The sequence below is a fragment of the Puma concolor genome, chromosome C2, assembly GCF_028749965.1.
Source record: "Puma concolor isolate L17-30 chromosome C2, mPumCon1.1.hap2, whole genome shotgun sequence".
Lineage (NCBI taxonomy): Eukaryota > Metazoa > Chordata > Mammalia > Carnivora > Felidae > Puma > Puma concolor.
In genome coordinates, this window is record NC_141675.1 from 157,815,076 (window position 1) to 157,840,665 (window position 25,590).

Here is a 25,590-nt window from a genome sequence, read left to right on the forward strand (position 1 = left end):
CCATCAGCCCGCGCGCCGCCCCCGCCCGCCGCCGCCGAAGCGAGCCGCCTTCTGCGCAGACGCGGCCCCGGGCTGCTCGGTGGCGGCGGCGGCGGGAGGCTGCGGGTGGCGGGAGGCTGCGGCCGGGGATGGTCCAGCGGGCGCGATGGCCCCCGCCATGCAGCCGGCCGAGCTCCAGTTCGCCCAGCGGCTGGCGTCCCACGAGAAGGGCATCCGGGACCGCGCGGTGAAGAAGCTGCGCCAGTACATCAGCGTGAAGACGCAGAGGGAGACAGGTGGGCGCCCGGCGGTCAGCCGCGCCACATGGCGGCCGGGCAGGGGGGCCGGGGGGAGCCGGGAGAGCGGCGGGCGCGGACTCGCACTCCCGCCGCGGCCCTGTGTGCCTCCGCGCGGTGGGACCCGCTTCCTGCCGGGGCCAGCCGGGTGTGACGGTGGAGGGGCTGCAGCCCGCAGGGGCGAGATGGTCTGCCGAAAGTCTCGGCGAGTGGCGAAGCCGGGAGTGGACGAGTCTGTCCGACCCTGAGCCTGCCCCTTGAGTCACCAAACTGAGCCCGGTTTCTTCTGCTGTGCTGTGCTCCCCGTTGATGCACGTGTTTATCTGACCCACACCCACCTGAGGTGCGGGAGTTACAGGAGACGGGAGAATCTCTACTTTGAAAGTTGCACTAGTAAATCGGGGCGGGGGCTGGATAACTAAAAGAGAGTTTTACAAGTGGAGGCAAGGAAAGGAAAATCACGGGAAGAGGGAGCTCCTCTACATAGGCTGTTCCAGGAAGGCCTCTGGGTGACGTTCAACGGATTCCAACAGGCGGGAGAGAAGAGCGAAGCTGCCCTAGGAGTGGCTGGAAGACCAGTTAAGTGAGAGAGGGGGAGGGTGTTAGGACTTAAAGTTGGAAAAGACAGCAATGGCCAGGTCACACGGGGCCTTCTAGTTCGTTTCTTAACTGCAGGGGGGTGCTGTTGAAGGATTTTATTTACCTGAGCCAAGGTGCGTTCTGTAAACCCTCGAGAGCATGAACCACCTTAGGCGGTGGAGCTTTTACGTCGTGCAGGGATGAATTTGGATTTACTGCTAATGCTAATGCGTTTAGAGTCTACTTGAAAGAACGGGTACTATCTATCCCAGGACTGACTTTCTTAGTTTGTTTTGTTTGGAGGAGAAATCACAAAAAAAATGCCCAGGGAAAAGAAAGTAACAGTCTGATGGGAAGTCAGCTAGAAAGGAATGAGGACCGAATTCCTAACGTCACTTCTGTTAGGGGCCTCCCTGAGGGATTTCATTCACATGGTGTCGGGCATCCCCAGTACACCGAAGGTTCCTCAGTCTAAGTCTCTAGAGCAGATCTGGCACTTGCGCCGGGGTGTCCCATGGGCACCTCGGACTCAGAGGCCCACAAGGGACTCGTTTTCCTCCCCCTAAAACCCGTTCTCTCCTGCTTCTCCTCTGCCGCCTGTGTTCTCGTGTCTTGGATGCTGTCCCCACTATCTCCTCACTCTGGCTGGACATGTGGTGACGGCCTAGGCTCCTTCCGGATCTTCGCTCCCCACCCCTCACCCATTGTGTCTTGCTTCTACCATTTTTCACCGTCTGACATCCTCTGACCTCACTGAAGACCCCCTTCATCTCAGCCAGACCTCTGAACTTGATCACTTCCTAACTAGTCTCCTTAACTCCGTTGGCGCCGCTCTTAAACCCATCTTCTGCAAACCAGCCCAGGGCCATCTTCCTAAGGCGGTTCTGACCATGTCACCTACTTCCCTGGGTTTCCAGGTCTGCAGGTAATGGTCCATCCTCCCTTTCTCTTCCTACCTCGGCCCCTACGTGACTGCTTCGTCCTGGATCCGCATTGGTTCTCACCTCTCTACCTTTGCTTCTCTTGTTCACTCCTAGCATCCCGTTCAACACAGCTTCCTCCGGAGTGCCTTGCCTCCCATCTCACCCCACCCCTCCAGGATTCCAAACTATCCAGTGGGTCTCAATGGCAACACTTAGGTTGCTTCTTCCTAATCTGTTAGTGTATCATTCTGCGCCCCCTCCCCCCACCCGGCAGTGGAAGTTTCCAATCTGTCTGCTTGGCTGGAAGTGGGAGCAGTGGGAGCGCGTGCAGGCATCCGCGGACTCACCTGTCTGAACACAAGAATGGAAGAGAGGCCAGATGCAGCACATATGGGCCAAGATGGCCAGACAGAACCTGTTGCTCAAACCTTTTTGATGAGCACGCTCAGGATCTGAAACGCTGAGGGGACACAGGGCCATGATGCCAGGGGGTTTACACCAGTGCCCCCAGGGTCCCGTCTGCTCTGCGCCCATCACACTGAGAGTGATTTGTTTCACGCTTTTGTTTGCCACCATGTCCACGCTGCGTGGAGTACGCTGGGCCTGCATGAGAGGAGCTGCAAGGCGAATGTCGTAGGCGCGGCAAAATAGGCAAGGCCTCTGCCTCCACTATGCTCCCATCAACGTGAGATGCAAGGTGGGAAATAACTTGTCCTGACATTTGCATCTCACTGGCAGGCCCAAAGTCTGTTGCCTTTTGTCTCGGGCATAGTAAATAAAATCTCAAATGTTACTGATACAAAGAACTGCCCATGAGCAACATAAATAGCTTTGTGAGATTTTTTGTTTTTAAGTAATCTCTACACCCAGCATGTGGCTCAAAGTCAGGACTCCAAGATCAAGAGTAAGATGCTCTACTGACTGAGCCAGCCAGGCGCCCCCGTAGCCTTGTAATTTTGGAAACAAATTGGAAATCTTTGTAGTGCTTAAAGGAGCTAAATGTTGCTCTGGTGCTTTAACTGTTCACACAGAACACTCACAGAATGACCACTGTCTGTGGTTTTACTCATGAGAGATCATTCGTCTGTCTTCAGCAAACACAAAGCACTTACTGCGTGCTATTGTTATTCTTGGCCCCAGGGATAGGGCAGTGAACAAAAGAGACAAATCCCCCCCCCCCCCAGTTTTATTGATTCTGCAACTTGAAACATTTGACATCTACAGAAACTGAGATGTATCTTGAAGTCAACCTTGTGACTTTTATTTGCCCTCTTTCGTTTGGTGACACAGAAAATAACTGTACAACTGAGAGTTGCCGGGGTCTCATATACAGTGATGGGGGAAGTGTCTCTTCATTCTGACACGTTTGGGGGTTCCTGGACCGAGAAGTGAGAATAAATGAGAGCTGTGGATGTGTGTGTGTATGTGGTTTTGTTTTTTTGTTTTTGCTTTTTTTTAACATTTATTCATTATTGAGAGACAGACACAGAGTGTGAGACAGACACAGAGTGGGAGGGGCAGGGAGAGAGGAAGACACAGAATTGGAAGCAGGCTCCAGGCTCCGAGCTGTCAGCACAGGGCCCAACGTGGGGCTCGAACCCACAAACCGTGAAATCATGACCTGAGCCGAAGTTGGACGCTTAATCGACTGAGCCACCCAGGCTCCCCGAGAGCTGTGGATGTTTTGACTGACCCTGGTGTGGACTCACCCCCACCTCACATGGCTCCTGAGCTCATCGTGTGCTGACAGTGGCCGTCAGGCTTTCTCATTTCACAGCTTGTTGGAATTTACTCAGCCCATGTCTCACTTCATGTTCACCCCATTTGTTGTGAAATAACTAAACCTATGTTGTTGCCAGAAACTTAAGCGACATTAAGTTAAAGAAACTCAACCCCAGGGGCGCCTGGGAGGCTCAGTCGGTTAAGCCTCTGAATCTTGGTTTTGGTTCAGCTCATGATCTCGTGGTTCTTGGGATCGAGCCCCACATCAGGCTCCTCACGGACCTGCTTGGAATTCTCTCTCTCTCTCTCTCTCTCCCTCTCCCTCTCCTTTTCCCTCTCCCTTTCTCTGTCTCTCTGTCAGTAAATAAACATTTTAAAAAGACTTAAAAACAAGTTTAAAAGAAACTGGTATTTGGTTTTTACCACCTAAACTCCTGGGTGAAAATGAGTGGTTTTTCTACGTATATTGAAAATACATGTTTCCAAAGGGAAAAGAGCTTCAGTGGCCTATGGGTGGAGAACATGAGACAATCCGAACACCTGCCAACTGGGTCGTGCTTCACTCTTACGAAGCGCTTCTCATACGTGCTTTTAGTTTTGTTCCCGACCATAAGCCGTGCACGTATTGTAGGCGAGGACACAGGCCTACGGGCTCGTTGACGGTTTTCTGCCGCAGCACAGCTAGTAAGTAGCAAGCTAGGGCCTCACCGTGGGTTTGTGACCACCACACTTTTGCTGCCTCACGTAGGGTGAAACACTGAGAATATGTCTTCACGTGCAGCCCCTTTCCTGCCCGCCGTCTGGGATCCACTGTCGCTCTGCTACTCTGCTGAAATCCACAGTCTTCCGTTACATAAGCCTCTCCAGAGCTTGCCGCACCTCCAACTCCTACAAGCGTGGGTTCTGCACAGTTACTTGGTCTGTCGCATCGTCACCCGGTGCTGATTTGACACACGGGTGCACTTAGAACAGTCCTCCGGAGATAAACATACACTGTGCTATTTTTAAGTGAAAAAGGCCAGAATTTGGAGTATGTAGAACATGCGATGCTTTTCGGGTTATATACACAGCTATGCATCTGTGCATTTCTGTGCTGCATATAAGTATTATGTCAAAGCACAAGAAAGATCTGGATGGAAAGATGTACATCAGGCAGATAGCAGTGGTCCCTCTGGGGTCCAGGAGGTAGTGAACAAGGCACCTTTGATTGTGTAACTTCTGGTGTAATATATGAATAGGAATTTTTTGCAATAAAAGTGTGTTATCGAATGAGACTCTTTCACTTACAACTTGACAGAACGTCCAAGCCAAACTAGTTTTAAGGGGAAAAACCAAGCACAGCCTCATGCAGGAGCTCGACTGATAGTGCCAGAACTGTTTCCTACACAGCAGACTCTGCTCCCCTAGATCGGCTCCCTTCTCAGGCAGGCTCCCCAGCAAGTGGCATGGTGGCCGAGTGCAGGTGTGGACTGTGTCCCCTTCCAGTCTGCTGGGAGAGAGCGACTCTCCTGAAGCCTTGAGCAGGAGCCTCGGCGAGGAGGTCGTCTGTGCCTTGAACCAGCCCTGTGGCCAAGAGGACTCCCGCTAATTTGGAATAAGCCCAGCTTGCCGGCTCCCCTCTGTGTCTGGCGAGCCCCACCTAGACCCCTGCCTCCCCCGCTGGGCCCTGCCTGGTAGGGGGCAGCGCTGGAGGGGCAAACAATATGGCAGAAACGGGGATAGCCAGCACCAGGCCTCACACAGGAACCGGCGACATTCAGTCTTGTTTGCTCGTAAGTTTGCCTGTGTTTATGGCTTTCTAGTCCCCTTGTGAAGAGTTTTCTACACAAAGAGAACGGAAACAGCCCATGGTAACGCTGTGGAAACCTCATACAGTACTTGTTTCCTTGTTTTTTATTACGACTGTCTCAAACATATAAAAAGTGTACCCGTCACTCTGCTGCAGCATCTATTAATACCCGGTTTGTGTAATCTGCCCACTTCCTCCTCCCACGAAAGCCTTAGGAAGCAATCTCAGACATCTCATTTCTTCTCCACGCACCTCAGTATGTGTCTCTAAAAGATGAGGACTCTTTTTAACATGACCACGGTACCCTTATCACATCTTTTTTAAAAGAACTCCTTTATATGAAATACCTAATCTGTTGGGTTTTCCCATCATCATCTCCATTTTTCTAGGATTCATCAGAATCCAAGCAAGACCCGGTGTGCCTGTGGTCGTTGGGTCTGCAGCGCCCATCCGTGGTTTTTCCTCTTGGAGCTTGCTTGTTGCAGGAGCTGCGCCATTTGCCCCATGGAGTCTCTCGTGTTTGGGGTTTTGCTAGCTACATGCCATGGTCTCGCCTGACATACTCCTCTGTCCCCTGTATTTTCCCCCAAGCTGATATTAAATAGATTCGACATGATGTCGGTTCGTTTTGGTAAGACCATTTACCGGGTGGTGCTGTGCCCTTCTTTTGCATTACATCCTGCATTGAATGGAGAGTCGGGTCTGCAGGCCCCGAAGGACCAGCGGGCGTCGCGGGCCCAGATGGGTCAGTAGGTTTGGGTGTTGCCGGCCTCATGTATCCATTCCAAGTTCCACTGTGCTTTTTCATCTGATGCTTTCCCAGCCATTGGTGATCCTTGCCCCAACCCCAAATTCATTGGTCTTTAACATGACTGAATGTAAGTACAGGTCACTTTGACAGAGTTCCTGTGGTCCTGACTGTGGCGGTCTCCGATCTGGGGGTCCAGGGGAATCAGTCACTGGCGCCATAGTTGTGCCAGCGATAGGCGCCCAGGCGTGGCTTGTGCCATAACAAGCGTGGGGGGGGGGGGGCAGTTGCCACATGATTTGCCCAACCCCTAAAGGAAATGTATTGTAATAAACTTCACTGTAGTTTCTGGTGTATGGATTTTAAGTGAGAAACTATCACAAAGAATAAAAATGTGCCCTAATAAAATTGTTGATATGAAAAAGGTCTTCAATACTTGGAAACCAATACCTAGGTATGTAAATATCTTTAAAGGTACAAAGCTCACTCCGAATATACTAAGTAAACTTCAGTACATCAAAAAGGATTTGTTTGCCACTTTTTAATTCTCTTTTGGTACGTTGAAATTACATTGATTCCAAATGTATACGTATTGTGAGGTACTTGTGAGGTTTGCCTCCTTTGTCCTACTTCGATATTCCGAAAGATTTTTCCTAGTACCTGCTAGTGAAGTATTAACACAGGCCATTTGTAACATGCCCCAAGACTCGAGGATTGTGTTTGTTCTCCATGACACCTGGGGTCTGCCCAGGACCTAGAAGGCTATCTGTGACTCGTAGCTCAGTCAGAGGTATAGTGCAGGGCTTGAAAATGAGTCACAAGAAGGCGAACCAGGTTGATGTCCCTTCAAACAGGCTGTCGTTGCCCAGTAAATGAAAACCATAACCAGGAGGGAAAGAGATCAGGGTTTCGCCGAGTTTGACCTCGTGGCAGGATCCTTAAAAAGGTATCCTTGCAAAAATGTCCCAGAGCTCTGCCGGTTTCCGTGGGGCCGGGTATACGGGACGCGAATCCTCATCTTTCGTAGGATTCGCGGTTTTATTTTGGAAGACTGATGAAAGTGTTGGTGTGCAGGATGAGATGATAAAACGACATAGCCTGTGTGTGCTTATTTTGTACCACAAGGAAGTGTGTGCCTCAAATTTAAAAAGACATTGCGGGCGAAAGAATGAAAATGTGGTATTGCTGTCGCTGCCCGTGAGGCAGCGCAAGGTGCTGGGACAGGAAATGGGAGGATTCTGAAGTAAGACGTCTGTGCTGTTTTGTCCCCTAGGAGGTTTCAGTCAAGAAGAACTCCTAAAAATATGGAAAGGGCTCTTCTATTGCATGTGGGTGCAGGACGAACCCCTCCTACAGGTAACACACAGTTCCCTTGTCCTCTGGCTGGGTGTTGTGGCCCAGATGGATAGAAGGGGCTTGCTCGTTCCCTGCTGTGTCGGTCCCCCGTGCACAGAAACAGCTTGCAGTCACCGCCCGGGGTTCAGTTGCCCACCTCTCGTCCATCTAGAGAGGGACACGGTGCCCAAGTCACCTTTTCAAATAACGAAGAATATGGATAAAGGGAGATCTGGTATTTCGCTGTCATGCTTTCATAGGCTGGTTCCACGGTAGGTGTCACGTGACTTATTTTAGTTTCTGTTTCCTCTTCTATTATTCGTGGTCGATAAGGGCACGGCACTGGTCCGAGAGCCTGTGAGCACCGGGCTCTGGGCTCACCTCTGCCATGATTTAAGTGGGTGCCAGGACCGGGCAGCCACCTTGCCGGGGCCAGGATCTCTGTAAAGCAAGCGGTGGCCCCCCACCCGACATCCCACCCTTGAAGTCCGTGGAGACGCACAGATGTGCACGTGCTTCTGGACCCGTCTGCCAAGCACCCTGAGCCCCACCACCAAGGCGCTGTAGGGAAACGGCTTTCAGTGTCCACAGACCTTTGTTCTGGTGTGTAACAGCTAGTGGAGGCTAAGCCTTGAGGAGCGCGGTGTGAAAGGCTTCGATAGATAAAACGCCACAGATTGTATTTGTCTGGATTTTAATGTGCAACTTTGCCACTTTCCCAGACCGCGTAGTAGCGGGCTTTGATTTATTGCTTTTACTGCACCGAACATATTTTGAGTAGGACAGCAGGGCAAAATATTTGTAAGTTACATTCAAAAGTAACAGCCGACAGCTTTAGTGGAGGAAGAAAACGTGAACGAGAGCGTCATTTTCCAGTCTGGAGTTCAGTTAAAATGGGGGAAGAGGACTCGAGGCCAGGTGAAGCGCCAGGAATGCCGAGGAGGACTGTTCTTTTTTCACGTAACTTGTGAACAGGATTCTCTCGCTGACGCTCCCCAGGGTGGGCCTCTTCTCAGAGCCAGCCCGCCCAAGTCTCCCCACAAATGAGCTTTGCTGCGTTGTAGCAGGCGCTCTGCACCTGACCCCTTGCCCTGGACAGAGCCTGGAGGGGAGCCGTTAACCTCTGTTTCACCCCCCCACCCCACACCCCCGCCTCTGCGGCCTGCCTCCGAGCAAGCCCAGCACAGGACTTTCTGGTTCCACGTGCACCCCTGCGGAGTGGCAGTCCCCGTGTCTAGCCATCGGCGATCCCCTCGCCAGCTCCCGTGTTCCGGGATCGGGGGCTTAGAATAGAATCTCACTTTAAGGTCTATATTTTTGAAGCCAGGAATTGACAGCTGGCTTACTCCTGTAGGTCATTGGAGCTGAAGCGAGAGATAACTTTTCTAACCAGGCAGCGTGACCCTCATGGGCATGTTACGTTGTAGTCCGCTGGGACCAGAAGTTCCACGTCCGGTAAAATTCAAATGCTGACGTGACAGGAGGTCCAGACCCCAGCAGATGCGGGAGGAGAGCAGGCTGGGTGCTGTCCCCTTCACCGTGCTGCCGCCTAATAACCCCGCTGTCTCTCCCCGACCCCACCTTTGCAGGAGGAGCTAGCAAACACGATTTCCCAGCTCGTCCACGTTGTTAACAACTCGGAGGCCCGTAAGTCCTGACGTTTTCATGACTTTCCCAACTTTCTTGTTCATCAGCTTTGGTAACTTGCCTAGGAAACTAGGCAATGTTGTTTCTTCTCCTTCCTTCAAGTTCCAGTTTTCCAGGGGGCTTGTTGCACGTGAACCTGGGGCTTCCTTCCAGTGTGCAGATGTCAGGCGACAATCCTTCCCTGTGGGAGAGCTGTGATGAGCTTAGATGTTGATCCCAAAAGAGAGCAAATAAAAGAGGCACCTTGTGCGGTTGAATCACGGGTGACATCTCAGAAGATTTCAAAACAGTGGTTTAAGAAATGAAAATCTCCAGAGTCTCCAGATTCTGAGCTGCTTTAACACTCCCAGGGGCCATGTGTGCTTGTGCCCGTGTGTGCTATAAGCTCAGCATGCCTGGCTGTCCTCCCGGAGACCGGAGCCAGTTGAGGTCGTCATTGGTAATAAACCGTAAAATAGCCCTGCTGTACCAAGAAAAGCGGGGGGAGAGGTGAATTCTTCCTGAGATGTTCAGGCTTTGATCACTGACAAAGGAAAAACAGACGGCAGAGTTGGTGGGTGCTGCTTGGTGCTCCTTGGAGCAGAGCCATCCACCCGGCCTTAGTGACCCCAGTGGCTGTCCAGGTCTCAGCCAGGTCCCAGCCGACTTCCACACGTGGAATATCGTCTAGGTTTTCACTTATCAAGAAAGAATTATGCAAAAAGAAGTAAAACAAACCAAGAAAATCAACAGTTATTTTTGGATGGAAGAGTGGTAGTTTCATGGCCCAGAAGAGAAAAATAGAATGTTCTGTTAGAGCTCATCCAGCTGACGCAGAACATGAAACAAAAAGCTGAGTTTCTACGCAGCTCGTCCAAGTGTTCGTCAAAATTAAGGGCTTTGGATCCATTGTTAGGTGTAGGTGGGTGGGAAGGGCCCGTAGACGTGGCTCAGAGAGTTTTTTATTTTAATAGAAATATTTAATAGACCAAAAATATTTTAGTAAAATATTTAATAGAAATATTGTAATAGACTTGGCCTTGTGAGTCGATAAAGACAAAGGCCGCACGGAGCATTGTAGTTGAACATCAAGATAGTACCAGCCTTCCTGTCTTAGTAGGTTTTTATTCAAACATGAAGGAAATCACCAAGCATATTTAATTATTGACCAAATAGCTGCCGAAAACCCTTGGAGAACGTAAATGATAAGTGATGCTACTTTGTTTCTCTGTTACTTTCTTGCTTTATGGTAACGCATGAGCGTGAACACCAAGCATTCAAAGCCTCTTGTTCACTGCAGAACACCTGTTCATTCAAACCTTCTGGCAAACGATGAATCGAGAGTGGAAGGGGATAGACCGGCTGCGCCTGGGCAAGTACTATATGGTAAGATCTGAGCACCTTACCCCGTCTGCTTCAGAAGCCCCTGAAGGGGGGATGTTGAGCGTCTTGAGGACAACGGGAAAAGGTTTATCTGTGAAGCAGAGGGGGCTCCAGGCTTAGTGTGTTGAGAGGTAACGCGATCAAGGGAGGGCGTTTGAACATGTGCTCGAAGGCGGCTCTGCTCTTTCAGCTGTTGGAGAGGAGTTTGGGATCCTTAGTTAACACTCTCTGCGGAAAAGGAAAAGGTAAATGCAGGGCGCCTGGGCGGCTCAGTCAGTTGAGCGTCCGACTCTTGATTTCCGCTCGGGTCACGATCTCACGGTTCGTGAGATCAAGCCTCACATCGGGCTCTGTGCTGACAGTGTGGGGACTGCTTGGATTCTGTCTCCCTCTGTCTCCCTCTCTCTCTCTCAAAACAAACATTGAAAAAAAAAGAAAAGGTAAATGTGGTTGTCGCGACGATGTTTTCACTTCGGAGATGCAGGCTGTAGCAGTTCCATCGGGGTCTTTGCTGTGCCGACTGACCTTGCTTTTCCTTTTGTAACCAATTTGTTGTCCGTCTTTAGCTGATCCGTCTGGTCCTGAGGCAGTCCTTTGAAGTTCTCAAGCGAAATGGCTGGGAAGAAAGGTCGGTAAAGGATCTGGGAAGGCACTGGGCAGCCTCGAAACGTGCGAGGTAGCAGTGGGTTCGCAGGCCTTTCCATGAGCTCGTACGAAGTGCCTCCTCTTTGCCTCCTGTTCTCTTACCTGCTGTGAGAGGCAGAGCTCCCCACGCGTGAAGAGCTCACCGCCCGGTAGAGGCTTCTCATGGGGCTGAGCGCACACGCAGCTCTTCAGCCCGATTTCGGTGGCTGCTTTTCCCTCGAGGGACTGTTTCAGCCTTGCGTCGTGTTAGGCGGTGTGGCCCCGGGGGTGAACGTGACTGTGTTCTTCGGCCACGCTGCGGTTAACGCAGCCGTGTGCTTTGTGTTCTTCAGCCGAATCAAGCTATTCTTAGACGTCTTGATGAAGGAGATCTTGCACCCTGAGAGCCAGTCTCCTGATGGAGTGAAGTTCCACTTCATAGGCATTTACCTGGACGAACTGTCCAAAGTGGGAGGGAGAGAGGTAAGGAGCAGACTTCCCGCCAGCAGCAGTGACACGGCCGCTCGCCTGGTCCGGGCTCTGGCTCTTCCCCACGTGGGCCTGGAGGGCGGAGGACAGGCTGCTGTCGGCACCTGTGTCCCCGGCGCCGCTCCCACCCGACTTGACAAACCCTTCCCCGGGCGGGAATGTGTCCTAAGCAGCCGGTGGGGCACGTGAACGACGATCGTGCACTGAGGGCGCTCTCAGAAGGCTTCCTTGTAAAACAGTTGAAAGCCGCCTACACAGGCCAGTAGTAACAGCAGGATGTGCTCGCGGTGTTGACTCTTTAAAAGCAGGAGGGAGGGGCGCCTGGGTGGCGCAGTCGGTTACGCGTCCGACTTCAGCCAGGTCACGATCTCGCGGTCCGGGAGTTCGAGCCCCGCGTCGGGCTCTGGGCTGATGGCTCGGAGCCTGGAGCCTGTTTCCGATTCTGTGTCTCCCTCTCTCTTTGCCCCTCCCCCGTTCATGCTCTGTCTCTCTCTGTCCCAAAAATAAATAAAAAACGTTGAAAAAAAAAATTTAAAAAAAAAAAAAAAAAAAGAAAGCAGGGATAGTTCCTTGGTCCGAACCGTTTCCGATGGTGTCCGAGCAGAGCCTGTCTGTAGGGGAGAGAACGCAGAGCAGCACGGGTTGATGGGGGGGGGGTTTCTTTGATGCCCCGGTGGCTGGAAGACAGCCGTGACCCTTAGATGACCTTTAGCCTGGCACAGAGCGTCTGGATGATTCACGCAGAGCGGATCTTGGAAGCGGCTCTCCGGGAGAGGTGTTGACCTTCGTCAGCCTACGTGAAAACTCTCTCTAGGACCTATCAGAAGCAAAGGCTCTTTTTGTCCCCTCATTGTTTCCCTATTTTGTTTCTAAATTTCAGCTTTTGGCAGATCAGAATCTCAGGTTCATTGATCCATTCTGCAAGGTCGCTGCCAAGACTAAGGAGTAAGTGATTGCCATGTTTGTTTTCTCTGTTTCATTTGGTGCTTCATTGTGGGTGATGGTGGTAAACTTGTGAAGTGCCATGCGAGTACCTGGGCTGGTTAATCCAGAGCCGCGGACAGCTGAGCTCCGAATTTCTGGAAGCCGGACTCTGGAAGCTCGGAATCCTAATTGGGCTCCACTGGCTTTGCGGTGTGGTCTCGGGCATCCAGGAGCCCCGCCCTCCCTCGGCCACAGCCCTGCCTGCTTTGACCACAAGCCCCACCCCCGGCCTTGCACAGCCACAGCCGCGCCTGGCCGGCTCTGGAGCGCGGCAGCCGGTGGGTGACGCCAGTGGGTGACAGCAGGTGCCCGGTGGCTTCTCCCCGCCACACCCCTCCCAGGCCAAGGCCAGGGCCAGGGCCAGGCCCTCTGTTGTAACCAGCTTCTTGTCGCTCTTCTTACACACCCTCAGCCAGACGTTGGTGCAGACTATAGCTAGGGGTGTTCTTGAAGTCATTGTGGACCAGTCTCCTCTTGGACCTGAAGAGACCCTCGAGGAACAGAAGCCTCAGGCGGGCGAGGGTGAGCCCTCTGAAGAAGAAACGCCTGAAAACGAGGTGGTGTGGAGACAAACCGTCAGTAGAAAGAAGACCGGTAAGAATTTCCTCCGGCAGCCTTTTTTTTACACAAAGTTCTCATCGGATGAGCACTTTTTGGTATATGTGTTGGAATCTTGCTGACTACGACCTGGAGGTCAGCGCACGTGGCTCGGCCGTGGGCTCCCCCAGAGAAAGGGCGCAGAGCTGCGTGGAAGGCCCACACCTGCCCAGGGGCCCTGGGTGGCGGGCACGTGCCTTCTCCCGGGACCATGACTCCCTCGAAGGTTTTACATCGTTTTGTTCTTCCTTTGGTTTTTATTTGTTTTTATTGTTGTGGGTTTTTGGATGTCTAAAACATCCTAATGTTGACTTGTGTCTGCAAGGGGGTCCTCAGCAGTCACACTGCAAACACACACTTGTTTCTGTAGCTCTGCTGCCTGGTCTCCCAGGTCCCTCCAGGGCCCCTTCCCTTTGGGTGGGTAGCACTCGCTGTGGGCGGGCACCGTGCGGGCTGCTCCTGCGTCTGTAGCGGCTGCACGTGGAGCCTGCGTCCCAAGTTGCAGCCCATCCAATCTGGCGGTGGTTCACGGCGTCTCGGCGCGGCACTGACATGTCATTCAGCCCTTAAAAAGCAAAGATTTCAAAAAGTAATGGGATTTAATTTACACATTTTTTAATAACAGAACACTAAACTCTCTCTGTACAAGGAGCCAAGTGTGTTTTTAACATTGTGCCTTGAAAAATCTGGAAAGAGGGACGCCTGGATGGCTCAGTCAGTTAGGCGTCCAACTCATGATTTCGGCTGAGGTCACAATCTCACGGTTCGTGGGTTCAAGCCCACATCGGGCTCCACACTCAGTGAAGAACCTGCTTGCGATTCTGTCTCTCCCTCTCTCTTGGCCCGTCCCTTGCTCGTGCTCTCTCGCTCCCTGTCTCAAAATAAATACATAAGCTTTAAAAAAATAAAAATAAATCTGGAAAGATACCAAAATGTCAATTGTTGGTCGTGCGTGGCAGTTATGGGTGACTTCTGTTTTCTTTGTACTTTTGTCTGTTGTAAGTTTTCCGCAGTGACCATACATTATTTTTTAACCAGAAAAATCATTATCTTAAAAAGGGAGAAAAAGTCTCATCTTAAATTCCACGTAGGTGACAGAATTAATCAGATGACCTTGAGCAAGTGTCGTGTGGTCACGGGACCTGTCTCTGGCTCACCCCTGCGCACCAGGTTTCTGTCTGAACCAGAGACGCTCTCCCAGCCTCCTCTGTCGTGCTTGTTAGCAAGCACAAGGTCCTGCTCTCTTCTCCAGGCTGTGCCCTGAGGCCACACCACTAACGAACTCACAGGATTTGAAAAATTGTGAGTCTTCATCTACTTCTTCATGGGCCTCAGCACTCCATGAATTATCCTTTGACTGCTACAAGTTGCATCGGTATTAGTCTGTCTCCTGCAGCAGCTCCGTGAGAAGTTAGTTTAATAATGGTGTAGATTTTTGCCACAACCGCAGGTTGACCCCTTGGCCTTGGGCCGGGGGCGCGGAGGGCGGCAGCTGATGTGTCTGTGATGTGACTAAAAGGCAGAATGTGTAATGTGTGCTTTCTCCCAGAGTTCCTCTAACGAGACTCTTTGGGGAGATCATAAGTGTATTTGCAGGGGCTTCTGTGCAAAGAGACGTGAGTGAGGCAGTGGCTCCTCCGGAAGTAGTCGTTGCCGTGTGTTTGCAGCTATGTCTTGGGTGTGTTTTGACAGCACTGAGCCAGCAGCACTCCAGGATGGACGGCGTCCGCGACGACGCGGCGAGAGGCGGCGGGCGCCTGGAGGACGCCGGGCCCCTGCTCCAGGTCGGTACGACGTAGATTTGCCGTGGAGTGGCCCGGCCGGCTGGGAATTAGGGTCAGAGCTCATTATCCACAAGGCCTGCCTGTGGATTAAGTCGTCTTTAATCCTTTCACTCGCCGAAGTCACCTTCCTTACACGAGCTTATTGGAGACAAAGAAACGTAAACGTGACAGAATTTTGAAAGATGTCAGTCTTCACTTTGGCTTGAACCGTTGGGATCTGTTCCATTCGTACGACAAGGCCAGCTCAGTGCTTCTCCCATAAGGAAAGGTTCCCATGCTACCGAGTGTAAGTTGGACACCGAGACTGAATTTGCGAAGAAGCACACCCCCAGGCAGACTTTATGTGGTGTGTTTTCCCACAGGTCTTTTGCTGTTGTTGTTGTTGTTGTTTAAATAAACAAATAAATAAAGCAGATAAAGAATAGTTTCCCCAAGAACAAACAGCAAATTTTTCAAAGATACTGCTTAACCATCTGGTCGCCAAACCTTAGCACTCGTTTGTGTTTAATAAGACCGTCTTGTTGCTGGATGCTTCTGGAATCCACGCTGCTGCTTTCTCTTAGCAGTGGGAATGACTTTCTAAGTCAGCGGTCTGGCTGCGGGTTTACGTCTCATTTACATCTCATTGTTCTCACGCAGTTCGACTACAAGGCTGTTGCTGACCGACTCCTGGAAATCACCAACAAGAAGAACACCCCTCCCTTCAACAGGAAGCGTCTCTCCAAACTCATCAAGAAGTGAGTGACTGGCGGGCGCTCCGCTGACGTCCGCCCGGCCTTCCTCGCTTGTAGCCAGAGCAGCAGCGCTGTGCGCACACGGCTGCCCCCCCCCCCCCCCCCCCCCCCCCCGCAGCGGATGCTTCACGTGCCCGTAGCTCCCCTCCCGGGCCGCGTCCTGAGGGCATGAAGTATGCTGCTTAGGTGTTCGCGAGGTGGGCAGGGGTTTCGAGAACCTACTCCCTCACCCCCACCGCAGCCGGGCCAGATGTGGTAGTGGGTGTCACTGTGGCCATCCCAGCGGTTTGGCACGGAGCACCATGGTTGGCGGCAGGGGGTGCCCGAAGTTAACTGTCCTCCGTGAGAGCAGGCGCCCTTCGGGGCACTTGACACGCATCAGGTCATGTTCGGAGAGGCCCCGGAAGACCTGTCACTCCTGACCTCACAGATGGGCCGGCCGGGACACAGGGCAGGTAACCGGCTGGCCCGAGGCCGCAGCCACCAGGTGACAGGGCTGGACTCAGACCTGCTGTCCGCACCCCCTTCCCCGATGCTCTGCCGCCGGAGTCCTTGCCTCCCGCCAGCACGCGGCCCCTCACCCTTTCGTCCTGACACCAGCACCGGGCAGAGCGTTTTCTCCTCTGGGCGAACGGAGAAGAAAACGGGCAGCTTTAACCTGAAGAAGGAAGTTCTCATCTCTTCAGTTTATGTAAATGAACCAAGATAGAATCTCTGGATCACCACATCCTGGAGGACGTCGGCCTTGAGGGCGATTCGTCCTCCACTTTGGGCCTTTGCCTCAAGCCTCCCCTTCTAGAGGGGAAGGAAGTGAACTTAACACGCGTCCAAATGGCACATCTTAAAAGTTATGTGCAGGTGTTTGCAGAACATGGAAAGAACGGGTTTCTCAGAACTTCTCTTGATTTCTCTTTCAGATTTCGGGATCTTTCCGAAGGTGAGAATGTCTGAGGATTACCCCTGACGACGTTACGTGAGCAGGGCCCCACTGAGACGCTCATGCCAGATACTGAAACACGGGCTTGAGTGACACTGACTGGGAACACAAGACATAGCAGCCTTTCCCTGTGAAAGGCGTCAGCTCGGCAGGGCCCTTGTGAGAGCCACAGTGCCGGGCCTCTTCCAGCCAGCCCACTTTCCCGTCCCGGGGACCCAGCGGATCCAGACCTGAGGCCGGAGGGAGGGGGGCATCGTTGTCTTAGCGGGAAGGATTTCTGGTGGTCGAGGAAGGTGCCAGTTTGATACCTTAGGAAGAAGAGAAGTTAAGCTCTCGGGGCCCCTTTCCTTTGTTGTGGTCAGTTGAGCCCCTGGAGCAAAGCTGTTGTCCACAGGGACATGAGCGAGCCGGTGGCTCCCCCAGCCCCCCGTGCGCCTGGGCACTTAGAATGGGGGGCAGCTGCCCAACCCCGGTTGCAGTGCAGAGACGGGCAGGCCCCACGGTGTCACCCGTCGTGCACGGTCCCCATCAGTAGCTGGCAGGTTTGGGCTGGGGAGGCGGTGAGGAGCCCAGATGAGCACACAGGACTCAGGTGGGGAATCTTCCCGTGTCCGGTGGGGACAGAGTCTGCCAGTCTCTAAGCTGACCAGAGTGGCTTTGGTGTTCAGCAGGCAGCCTATCCCGGCTCAGTTTTGCTGAGGACATTTCTGCTGAGGGAGATGACCAAACACTCAACCGAGGAAAGCACAAGAAAAAAGGAAATAAACTTTTAGAGAAAACCGACCCGGAGGAAGAAGGAGGTGAGCTGCACAGCTTGCCGTGGACGCGGGATGGGGTGGAGGACGCGGGCAGCCCGCGGGGAGTGGCGTGCGCCCCTGCAGCCCTGGCAGGCTGGGCCAGGTCTCCCCAGGTCCTTCCAGAGCCTAGCATCAGCTTTGAACGTGTGTCGTTTTCTGTGGAACCATTACGGCCTCCTAAGCTACAAGTGTTCATTTCCTCCTCGGGGCCGCTTCAGGGTGGTGGCAAGGAGGTGGAGAACCAGATAGACCCCACCCTCGGGAGCCTGTATTCTGTTTCCGCCTCAGGCCCGTGGGGAGGGCCGTAGGGCCTGAAAACCGTGGTGATGGCCGCCCCATCCCTGTGGGAACAGGCCTTAAGAGGGTTTGTGGTCCCAGCTGGGACAGGGAATGGCGCCCACGACAACGCTTGCGGGGTGTGGGGGACACGGAGGGCCTGGGCTCTTCTGGGGGTGGGACACGGGAAAACCGTCTCCCCGCCGTGGGCACCTGTGTATTGGCGTGTGTGTCTCTAGGAAACAAGTCCTTCCTTGCTGAGGAAGAGGAGAGCAAAGGCAGCGTTCAGAAGAGAAAAGGGAAAAAGAGGAAGAAGGTCCATCTCCAGCCAGAGCATTTAGGGTCGGGGGCTCCGGCCCTGCCCCCAGAACAGAACGGGGGCGGGGAGCCGGAGGGAAGTCCAGGAAGAGCCCAGAAGATGCCTGCGGCTGAGCCGGGGGCACCAGCTGCCCCTTGCCCCCAGGAGCACAGCGTTTTGGGGCCCGCCCCAGCACAGGGTAAGAGGAAACGACCAAGGAAGAGAAGCCTGAGGGTCCAGGGCGAGAGCTCGGAGTCCACACCACCACTGCCTCGGGGGGACGAGGCCCGGGAACCGTCCCCTCCGGCACCCCCTGCCAGTGGAGCCCCGGTCCAGAAGAGGCCGAGGACGCTCGGAGCCCTCCCGATCAACGGCAGCGGCCCCCCCGCGCTGGCCTGGCCCCCACCCCAGCAGCAGGGCCGTCCAGCCGGCCTGCCCCCGGGCAGGAGACTAAAGAAAAAGAAGGGGGAGCCCAGCGGCCTTGACCTCTACGACCCGTCTCATCAGAAAGCCGCCATCTTGAAAAAGAGAAAGAAGATGAAAGAGATGTGTAACTTGGAGCGCCGCGGGGTGTTGAAGGCCGAAGCCAGGCTCGTCCAGGCTCTGGTAAGGCAGCCGTTGCGGGGGCAGGTGGGGGACACGTCCAGCCTCGAGGAAATACAGACTCTCGGTGGCCCTCCCCGTCCCCCATGAGGCTACTCCGAGGCTGCGGGAGGGTGGGCACCGGGCCGGGACATCGTGCCCACGGCCGTGGGGGGCGCCACTGTCCCGCAGCGTAAGTGCACAGACCGAGTCGCTGTCAGGCGCTGACCTCGACTCATCATCAGCTCCTGGCCAGTCCTTAGGCCCTTTCGGCAAAAGACGGAGCCCAGGATTTTCTTCTCTTTTGCTCTTTAACGAAGAGGCCGCCTCTGCTTATATGTCTGAGCCAGCGTAAGCAAGCGGTCAAGCTCTGGGAGGCATCTGTACCCGTGACGGCACAGTTCCGCTGGGACACCAGCCACGCCAGTCACGTGGGGGCCGCTCAGGGCGGCCTCGCGTCTCAGCGGTGATGGTAGAAGCGAAAACCTCGTGAGCCGCGAGGCTGCAGTATTTACTCCCCGCCCTTCCAGGACAGGCCTGCTGACTGCGTCCCCCTCTGGTACTTGGAGGCGCTGCCGTGTGCGGTTAGCTCGCCGAGGCCTTGCTCAGCGGGAACTTGAGCGGGTTGGGTCACGTGCTGATCCCAGAACGATGGCATCTCCGAGCGGTTAGCTCAGCTTGTGGTCAGAACGAGTCTTCGCTGGGGAAGCCCTCGGAACTCTCCAGCGGGCTCCAGGAAGCCTATTCTCACTTGGCCTTCCCCTGACCAGCTCTGTCGCCTGTACCATCGCCCCTTGGCCCTTCATGCGTTCACTGGCTGCTCTTTCCTTGCTGAGAACATCAGGGAAATCTGTCTCGTTCCTCCGGCCCTTGGCAGCCTCTCTCAGGATTAGAACTACCGCGAAGTAAGCCCCGGGGTCACGGGAGGTTTTCCTCCCAAACGAGGCCCTGTGTCTCTGCCAGTGGGACTGAAGGTCCGCAAGAGAGGCCCCCCGGGTCTGCCCCTCGCCGGCAGCACTGTGGGCTCTGCGAGGGCAGGCAGCCCACTCCCCAGCTAGGAACACCAAGACCTGGTGGAAGCTGGCAACGCGACGTCCGCTACGTTGAGCTTCCCGGACCCCGGGGACCCCCGGGGACCCCGGAGCCAGAGCAGGGTCCTTGCCGTGGGTGCTGGTCAGCTGTCAGACAGCCAGTGAATGTTCCTCATCTGCCCGTAAGGGACCCGCAGGGCCTCACTAGATGTCACCTTTGCCCTTTCTTACCGAACTTTCAGTGGAGGACCATGTCTCGGATCAGAAATGAGAAAATGGGGGCGCCTGGGTGGGTCCGTCAGTTGAGCGTCAGACTCTTGGTTTCGGCTGAGGTCGTGATCTCGTGGTTCGTGAGTTCAAGCCCCTCGTTGGGCTCTGCGCTGATAGGGTGGAACCTGCTTGGGACTCTCTCTCCCTCTGCCCCTTGAGTCTGCCTGCTCTCTCTGTCTCTCAAAATGAATAAACTTGAAAAAAGAAAAAAGAAAACGAATTACTTAACAGGTGGCCTTTGAAAGGCAGAAATCCTCAGAACAGGGGACCTAAGTTTAAAGATACACAAAGGCGGGTCTTGTGGGTGGGAGGACAGGCACCCTCTGGCCCGGTGGGCACGGTGCCACGAGAGCGAAGCCGTCGCGTGCGCGTGACTGCACCCTGCCACGTGAAGAGGTGCCGTCGACCTCGTCCGGGAAGCGGCGGGCATGGGGTGTCTGAGCTGCAGACGCTGCATCCTGGGGGCCCCGCCTGGCTGCGTGCGCACCCCTTCCCCCGTCCCGCTTCACCTCCTTGTGCTCGGGTGTGACCCCTCCTCACCTCCCCTCCCCTCCCCTCCCCTCTCCTCCCCTCCCCTCCCCTCTCCTCCCCTCCCCTCCCCTCTCCTCCCCTCCCCTCCCCTCTCCTCCCCTCCTCTCTCTTCCCCTCCCCTCCCCTCCCCTCTCGCCCCTCCCTCACGTAGGGCGGTGGGGGGGCTCTCAGCCCCTCGAAGAAGCAGCAGCTGAGGACAGAGAATGACTTCGTGAGGTTCGACACCCCCTTCTTACCGAAGCCCCTGTTCTTCAGAAAAGCCAAGAGCAGCAGTGCCTCTGCCGTCTCTGTGCGCCCTGCCGGGCAGGTCCGTGAGCTCTGCCCAGCGCCCCGGGCCCCCCTGCCCCCGCCTCCGCCTCTGCCCTCCCCACAGCCGCACAGCCCCTTCCTGCCTAAAGGCCACACCTGGGGCTCTGTGCGCCGGGACTCTGCTTCTGCCCATGGCATGGCACGTGGGGGCCTGTTCAGGGAGCCTGGGTCTGCTGGGCAGAGGGCCTGAGCAGTCCTGGGGTTTGTCTCCTGGTGACCTGGGAGGGACTGAGGGATTGGTCGGGGCACCTGCAGGTGTGGTGGGTGGTGCCTCACCTTAGAATTCACGAAACGGGCCTGGAGGACGGGGGGGAGGACCGGGACAAGGGCCCCCGCCCAGGACTCGGGGCTGGTCAGGGTGGGGGAGGAGCAGGCACTGTCCCCGTCGTCACAGTGGCGGGAGAGGGCGGCGGCTGTCGTGGAGCACAGGGTCAGCTCTGCCAGCTGCCCCTGGGTGCTGCGGATCAAGGGACAGGCCGGGGCAGAGGCTCGCCGGGGAGTAGCTGCTGTGTAAATAGCCTTGGACCCGTGACTGCCATGTTAACTAGTCCCAGGTAGGGCGTCCTAGGGACACTCGCCTGAGGGCCTGAGACTTGGCGCACAGAGGACTAGTTCCTCCGGTAAAGCGTTTACGGTGCGGAGTGGAATCGTGGGATCCACGCAGCAAAGGCGGGTGCTTCATCACGCAGAGGGGTCCGCATCCAGGAATTTCCCAAATGAGAAACGACTTAGTTAACTGATGAATTGCTGGGACACCGAGATGAGTCTGGGAGGCTCTGGGAGGCGCGTCCTGCCCCCTGAGCAAGAGCCCGTCCGGTGCGTGGTCCCGTCCCACGTATGCGCTAAAACTAAAACTCAGTGGGTGGGGTCCTCACGGCCTTGAAGTGCGAGCTGCTTGCCGTCACTTAGAAGCTGTTAGACACCACCGTGCTCAGCTTCCCTCCCCAAGGACGCAGCACGAGGCCGCCATGTGGCCAGAGAGGCCAGGTCCGGGGCCTCCACCGCCACCGACTTACTCCCCTTTGTTCTCCCTTTGCAGCGAGACAAGACGCCCTCAAGCTCCAAGAAGGTCACCTTCGGGCTGAATAGAAACATGACTGCGGGTGAGTGTGGGGCGCGTCTCTCGCGGGGCACCTGCAGGTCCTGCTGTCCAGAATTGCAAGGGTCGTGGGGACTCGGGGCCTCTGGAAGGAGGCTGTGTCCCTGGACCTGCCCACCCAGACGCTTCAGAGCCTGGGGGGCATCTGACGGCCCCCCAGCCATAGCTGCCTCTGCTGACACGTGGAGTCACCTGCCCACGAGGAGACAGGAAAAGAGAGACAGTCTCGTCTCATTGCTTTTGGCGTTGGTGCCGCTCGCTGCTTTGGTTCAGTTCAACGGAAACCACACGTTCTGAAAGTACACGATGAGTTTAAGACCTGACTCTTCATAGGGACCACAAGTAGTTGTGTGTGCGCGCACAGGGTGGGGAGGGACCGTCAGGGAGGCCTTGTCCCGGGAGCTGGAGACGGCCGGAGTGGCAGGTCACCTGCAGAGAAAGGCTCCTCCTGCATCCGCTGGAGCCTCGGGTCCGTCCGCCTTCCGCCGCCACCCAGCCCCCAGAGTCCCTGTCAGAACCCGACCCCCCCGCGCTGTCCTCGGGCACTTGTTCACGCGCTCCCGTGAAGCATCCTCGATAGGGACTCCCGTTCCCTCGAAAACCTCCCGGCCCGCAGTCTGCAGGGCCTCGTGACGGAGCGAGCGGCCCAGCCCGCGCGGGGCCACCGGCGGTGTGAAGCGGCGAGAGCACCGACGGGGGACGCTGCTCGGGCGGGCGGGAGGGACAGAGAGGCGCGGGTCCTGGTGACGCGTGGCCTTGCTTTCACCCGCCACAGAATTCAAGAAGACAGACAAGAGTATCCTGGTCAGCCCCACGGGCCCCTCCCGAGTGGCCTTCAACCCTGAGCAGAGGCCCCTCCACGGCGTGCTGAAGACCGCCACCGGCTCACCCACCGGCGCCCCCCTGGGGACCAAGAAGCCGCTGAGCGCCACGCCAAAGAGAAGGCCCACGGCTATGGACTTTTTCTAGGGCAGCAGCAGAGTCCTTTTAGAGACTGTTTTTGTACAGATATTCTATAAATTATAACTTTGAAAAGGTGGGCGGTTTTTATTGTTTTATAAATCACCGTAAATCGTACAAACGAGGTCTGAGCAGAGCCGCTAGCCCTCCACCCCTCTGCGAGCATCTTGGTGGTGGTTTTGCCACAAACGCTGTTGGTGCGTGAGCCCTCCGGGGTCTCAGGTTCGCGGGTGACTTCTCTGACCCCCACCGGTGCGGGAGCTGAGCGGTGTGACCGTCACGCCCCCTGCTGCAGGCCCCGGGGGAGCCTGGAGGGGACGTCCTGGCCAGCCGACTGTTTGGAGCTTGGGTGCTCGGCGCTGCGTCTACCGTGCTGGGCTGGTTTCCAGTGGCTTTCCACCTTTCCCCTGGCCTCGTGGGCATTTGGCAGTTTGTGTTGGGCTCGAACCCCAGTCAGCAACTCGGTGGTAGTTTCTCTGCGTGCCCAGCGCAGGGGGGGGGGGGGGGGGGTGGGGGAGTGACCCTGCAGTGGGGGCGGGGAGAGAAGAGCCTCTGTCCTCGGGGCGCCTCTTTCCGGCCCTTGGGCCCGTCTCCTTCCCTGTGTTCCTACCTCTCAGGCCAGCCCGAAGTGTCTTCACCGGTGAGCGCCCCTCCTCGGCTCTCACCTGGGACCGTGAGCACGCGCCTTCCTCCCGGTCTCGTGCTCCGGTTCCCTTCCTCTTTACACGCGAGCCTTTGCGCCAGCACCCAGAGTGACTGGTGTCCCCAAAAGCAGCTTTCCCAACTCAGATTAAAATTCGTTTCTTCAGAGGTGTGGCAACAGTGTCTGAAAACCCGAGTTCCTGCCAGAAGGCAGAAATAAGCAGCCGCTAAGGGTTCCTTGTGCATATTTATTTGCTCGTAGCTACCTTTAATCTGAAATACTGAAGCTTGCACTTGAGATTTTCACAGAGTTCTGATTTTAGTTAATTACACACATCAGTGGGAGGCACTCAGACTTCAGTTGGAAAAACAGGAACAGAGCATAGGGAAGCTACGTCTGTCCCTTGAGCCCACGTGATGGGGCGCAGATTCAGACATCAGGTCTTTGCCCAAGGAAAGTCACCAGGGCCCCCCAGCTCCTTTTCGAGTTAACGAAATAACAAATCGCACACTTGAGGAAGAGATAGGAGATTTGGGGGTCTGTAGGCCTGGCCCGCGGGTGCCCAGTGTTTCCCTGGCCCGCTCTCTGCCCAGGGGACCTCCCAGGAGTGACAGCTGCCACCCCTATCGCTCCTCCCCCAGAGGGGACCCCAGCATTGCCTCGGTGGGACCAGCCACCACTTCGGGTGACAAGGGGCGCCCGCCGGGATTGTGGGACTGTGTTGATTTGATTTTGGTTTCTTAATCATGTAATCGTAGCAGGGCTTCATCTTCAATACTGCTTCTGCAGGGTCAGGTGACCCCCAGGGAAGGAAGTGTAACCCTTGTCCTTTGCCTGCTCTGTGTTAAAGTTGTTGCAATTAGGTCACGAGGGAAATAACGAACACTGAGCTGTCAAGTAGTCATTGTGACGAGAAGTCTTAACGTACGAGGTGACTTTGTGGTGGTGCTTGCATGGGGTTATGTGCTGCATTTGGTAAAATACTTAAAATCACCTTCAAAACCAAATTGGATCGTGTGAAAAGGTTAGATTTGAATATCCAAATGTTTTTAAGATTTTGTTTAAAAAAAAACCGTTTTGTTATCCTTGGCCAGATTATTTTTCTAACAGTTTTCACTTTAGCTTTAAAGACGGGCCGTATAATCCAGCAGCGTGAAGGTGTCTTAGCAAGACTGCGCGCCAGCTCTGCGGCCGAGCGCGGGCCTGCCCTTCGTGGCACACGCGCGCCCGTCTGCTCAGAGGCCCCCGCAGAGCGTCCTAGAGATGCGCCTGCCGGTCCCGCGATGCTTCTGGACCCGGGTGCCCTGGACTGCATCCACCCTTGTCTCCATCTGTCCTGACTCCATTCTGTGGGTGAGTTCAGTAGGTTTGCTGTGGTTTACTTTTAACGCCTACATTTTGGCAAGAAAGGAAGGAAGAAGAAAAAGTTTTTCATTCTCATTACCTATACCCACAACAAGAATGTGTCACACGAAGAAAATGTATTTAGAATACCAATTTTCTATTTGATGCATGTTATTTTCCTAGGAAAATTGCTGAGGGGGCTTGCAAGTCCAAAGATGGGAACGATTCACATTAATGCTGGTGGTCTTACGGTATTTTGTAAGACGAGCACCTTCCCTCTTCCCCCGTTCGTCTGGTCGGGTTTGTACGGTTTGGTTTTACACTTTATAAACGTATCGTCCTTTCCAACTCCCGTTTACCCGAAAGCACAAAGAAGGGTCAAGGGCACCTGGGAGCGGTTGTTAGTGTTGGAAAGAACTTGAAGTAGAACCCGCCTTTTGATCTGTGTGTCTTCTCTGCATTTAACCTGACTCTGCTGGCACGATCCGTCTGTTTACAGTCCGTTTGTACTCACGTCTGCAGAGTGTGTCTGTCACGTCAAAGCCAAGGCCAATAAACACAACCTGTCTTTGCACTCGGGTCTGTACTTGACATGGGCTGTCCGTGTGCGTGAAAACACACGTCTCGGGGAACAAGTGTGATGGGGGTTGCGGGATGCTGACATCAGCCCTGGGCGCCCGACAACAAGCCTCTCCAGGCACCTGTCTCTCCACGCGTCCACCGCCCGGAACCAGCGAGCGGTTGCTCTGGGGTCTCCTGGATGATTGAAGCAGAGACCCCACTGCTAGGCCTGACGCCTCTGTTCCACACTGCGCTCGCTCTCATCTGCACCTGTTCCCGAGCAGATTTCCCAGCTGCATGTGGCCTGAGCCCCAACAAGTCCACAGAGGGTCACTCAAACCAGAAAACGGCCAGAATACC

The 25,590-nt window shown here is 54.9% G+C and overlaps 1 protein-coding gene and 1 long non-coding RNA gene across 2 annotated transcripts; both read left to right on the forward strand.

Moving 5' to 3' along the window:
* Positions 1 to 31: 31 nt before the first annotated feature.
* On the forward strand, positions 32 to 22,761 carry RRP1B (ribosomal RNA processing 1B). Its single transcript, XM_086676086.1, has 16 exons — positions 32 to 275; positions 7,310 to 7,392; positions 8,961 to 9,018; positions 10,298 to 10,383; positions 10,947 to 11,008; positions 11,358 to 11,487; positions 12,374 to 12,438; positions 12,890 to 13,071; positions 14,767 to 14,858; positions 15,498 to 15,595; positions 16,510 to 16,529; positions 17,198 to 17,329; positions 17,842 to 18,506; positions 20,466 to 20,621; positions 21,663 to 21,726; positions 22,498 to 22,761. The coding sequence occupies exons 1-16, from the start codon at positions 146 to 148 to the stop codon at positions 22,689 to 22,691; spliced, it is 2,217 nt and encodes a 738-aa protein (XP_086532212.1). The 5' UTR covers positions 32 to 145; the 3' UTR covers positions 22,692 to 22,761.
* On the forward strand, positions 860 to 4,768 carry LOC147577656 (uncharacterized). Its single transcript, XR_015240507.1, has 2 exons — positions 860 to 1,779; positions 1,892 to 4,768. It is a non-coding gene; the product is annotated as an uncharacterized LOC147577656 (long non-coding RNA).
* Positions 22,762 to 25,590: the final 2,829 nt, after the last annotated feature.